Source organism: Polistes canadensis, unplaced genomic scaffold (genome assembly GCF_001313835.1).
Source record: "Polistes canadensis isolate GaletaPanama2010 unplaced genomic scaffold, ASM131383v1 scaffold_204, whole genome shotgun sequence".
Taxonomy (NCBI): Eukaryota; Metazoa; Arthropoda; class Insecta; order Hymenoptera; family Vespidae; genus Polistes; species Polistes canadensis.
Window position 1 is genome coordinate 100413 of NW_014569751.1, and position 3831 is coordinate 104243.

A 3831-nucleotide genomic window follows, 5' to 3' on the forward strand; every position below is an offset into this window, starting at 1 on the left:
AACTATAAAATTATATATATATATTATATATATATATAATATATATATACCATCTCAAGTTTATAAAACTGATAAACTAATATTAACTTTTATTTCTTTTTTCAGATCTTTATTCGGGGTACAATGGTGGAGCTACAACAGGAACTAACAGTTCAATTAGGTCCAAAAAACCCAGAGGAGAAAAGGCCATTACAGACATTGTTAATCCTAGTACAGGAAAAAACATAAGTCATGAAATATATAATGACGACACATCTATCGAACATGAGTCTAATAGTCGTGAAACTCCTCAACTACAGGTGCGTTTATATTTCAATCATTTATCATAAGTAATCGGCTAAAAGAAAAGTGAATTATGTGTATAAGTTATAACACCAAATCTTAATAAAGAATAATGATTTTTTAGCCAGTTACTTGTGTTATATTTACGTCCATACCCGAGCCATGATATGATTTATTAAATTCTTATGAAACTGCATATAATTATTATTTTGCATATAAATGAAAAATATTAAATTTTCAATGAAGATCTCTTTTTTTAAAGTAAATCATTAATGATTGATGATTACGAATAAAATTTGCACGTAAAATGAAAGTTAATTAAAATAATATTACAATACAAAGTTCTCTTTTTTACCGTTTCATTTAATTGAAATGATCATATATAAACATGGCGATAAAAAAAATGAAAAAGGTAGAAGACGTAAAACAATATATTGAATTAGTTTATTTGTGTTTCTTTTGTCGGTGATTTATGTTTTTGTAAGTGGTAACAAGTATATATGATTTGAGTTTGAGAAGAGTTTTTGGTTGTCTATTGCCTAATTTTCGGCTCCGTACTACGTCTCAGCCGTCTATCACGCAGATTTGGTGATTGTTACAGAATAGTAGCGGAGCTGAGGTGGTGGCCGATTTTGCGGCACGCGTTGCTAAAGCCGCAACCGAAAGTTCGGATTCCGGTTCACCAGTACCGGTAGTTACTACGCCGGAAGCAACATTCGTGCCGCAAATGACGACACAAAGTATGACAAACATTAAAACCACCTCAAATGGTATAAACAACAACAGTCATTCTACCAACAACAATGGCTTGGTGGCTCCACAATCACAAAATATGAGCAAGGTGCATGCGTTATGTAATCAATCGTTAGAGACGCAATGCAGTCAAAATAAATTAATCCCAACTCCATCGGCGGCGGCGGCACCATCATGTATTGTGCCATCGGCTGCAACCTCGCCCGTTACCACCACTACTTTGCCTACGCCATTGGCGGCCACCATTTCCTCGGCTGCCCCTGTATTATCATCCTCCTCTACTCCCTCTTGCGCGATTAAAACTACAGCAGTTGAATCTAAACCATTACAATTCTTCGCAAAAGAGTTTCATCCTAGAGGAGAGAAAAAGACTACAAATAGCAACGAGGAAATAGTAGCCGTAGTCAATGATAATATTCCTCCTGCACAGCCTATGACTACTACTACTCCGACGGCTAGTACCACCCTCGTAGACCAAGAAGTAAAGAGAACTACGAGTCCTCCATCGGTGGTCAATGTTCAAGCGACATCTGCTGCAACCCAACATCAGCATCAACCGCAGCCACAACAGCCGCAGCACCACCACCAACACCAACATCAACATCACCACCAACAGCAGCATCAACAGAATTACCAACAACAATCAGTACAACACGCTGCTCAAAATGTTGTTGTTACTATTCCAGAGGTCAGCAAACCTTCCTCTAATGCTGCTAATGTCAATCCCACACATATAAGGGAAACTTTTTCGAACAACTCGACGACGACAACGACTGCTGCTCCAAAGAGCAGTTCTCCTCCAAACAAATCGAACTCGCCACCAAGGAGGAAATCGCAGCAGTCACACAATCAGACAAATAATGCTAACTCTGAGCCGTTAGCCATTAATGCTAAAGAGCTTAGAGAAAAGAAAAGAGAAAAAAGCATTAATTCTCGAGGCGTGACGACGACTCCAGCACCGGCGCATAATCAACCGGATCATCACCACCACCACCATCAAAAAACGAACGGTGATGCCAATGGAGACAAATCGGAACAAGAGGCAATTGTACCACCACCAATTGCTAGAAACGAAGTTCCGCCTAAGCCGACCGAAGGTGAGTTTTATTTGTTATATCTATTTCTTTTTTACTTTATCATTTGTCATCATTATTCCTTCCTTCCTTTTTTTTCGATAATCAAACTATAAATTACAATAATAGAAATTATTTCTATTGATAAATTAATCATTCGTAGAAAAGAGAGAGAGAGATCTATTTATATAATATACGAATTTTATACATTCGTTTAAATAAATATAACATTTTCGAATAATTTTCATGAATATTATTCAGGGTTCGTATTTCGTTCGATCTACAGTGTGTTCCATTTTGTTTCTATCGTTTTCTCTCTCTCTCTCTTTTTCTCTCGCGCGCGTTTCGATGAAAACAGGGCTTGAATATTCTAAAAGATTTTGCGGATGTGGCGTGAGCGCTGTTTCCAAGCATATCGACTTACTCGCCATCTGTCGGCAAGGTGGTTCACTTTTGAATTGTACTTGCATGTTGTGCCCGTCGTTGGCGTTGTAGTCGTCGTGGTAGCTTTCTTTAGCGTTTCTATCGTCTTGTTGCCTTTGGGTGGTAGAAGAGTGAAAGTGGAATCGAACCGAGAAGAGACAGTAATTGAGAAGTAGGAAAGAACGTAAAAAAAAAAAAAGAAATATTTAGAAATATATAAAGAAAAGTTAGAGAGTGGGAGTAGAGGGCAACGAGTAGTAGAGTGTTGTGTGTTCACATTTATATTAGGGATGAATAAATCGCAAAAACGGCGGGTGTGGTGTAATATATGTTTCGTTTATGTGACTTTATAGAAATTTTAAAACGCGTGAGGGTGAAACGAACAAATTTCACGAGCTTAACCTACAAATTCATGCACGCTCGTCTTAAATTTCCCTATCTCTGTGTTACCGGCCGCGTGTTCGATTCTTAAAACGAAGGGGGTTAATCTCTATGCGTTTAATATTCTTTTCATTTTGTTTCTACTTTTTGTTATTTCCTTCCATCAAAGGATTAGTTTTTTGATTATTATATAATATACGAATATATAAATATTAGAAATACTTTGATTGGGGGAAAAAGAAAAAAATAAAAGATTTGTTTTTTTTTTTTTATAAATGGTGGTAAGCATTCAATATTGCGGTTAACTAACGCCTGGGAAGAAGAAGAAGAAGATGTCCGTCGTGACTTAGTGGATTATTATTCTTCTTTAAAAGAATTATATTTCGTTGTTCGTTGTTTGTCGTCGCGTGGTATAAATATAACATGGCGAAAGTATACACATGACTACTACTATTCTACGTTTCTAAAAACCACCGTATGGTTGGTTTATAACCAACGAAAGATGCTTTACTTGTCGTTTATTGTATAATTTGTTAACTTCCTTTTTAAATGTATCGTATTAGTGCATTATTCAAGATAAAACAAAAGTTTGTCATATAAAAACTTAATTTCCTTTTATACTCGTGTCGAATATTATAGTGTTCGTTCTACATTAACCAAAATGGGGAATAATAAAAAGGGTGAGTTTTTAATGTGTTTGTTATGTTCTAACTTAGAAATTATTCTTAAATGTTTAATTTAAAATGAGATATTCGTTAGATTGTTTATATATATATCAGTTTAAATTGATTCAATTTAAAATTAATTTTACGTTTTTTTGTTTTTTTTTTTTTTCCTTATCAAAAGGTATTAAGAAGGGAAGAAAACCGTTGATATATATACGTGGTAGATTATAATAATAATATAAAATTTAAATAAA

At 35.1% G+C, this 3831-nt stretch overlaps 1 protein-coding gene across 8 annotated transcripts in view; it reads left to right on the top strand.

Annotated features, from left to right (window-relative positions):
* Positions 1-3831, top strand: part of LOC106789796 (eukaryotic translation initiation factor 4 gamma 3-like) — a 46124-nt gene that overhangs the window by 29203 nt on the left and 13090 nt on the right. For 7 of the 8 annotated variants that reach the window (XM_014754282.1, XM_014754284.1, XM_014754283.1 and 4 more), the window contains 2 exons: positions 106-299; positions 884-2132. In XM_014754282.1, the coding sequence (XP_014609768.1) occupies positions 106-299; positions 884-2132 (1443 nt within the window). The remainder of the gene's footprint in view (positions 1-105; positions 300-883; positions 2133-3831) is intronic. The other variant, XM_014754288.1, reaches the window with a different exon arrangement.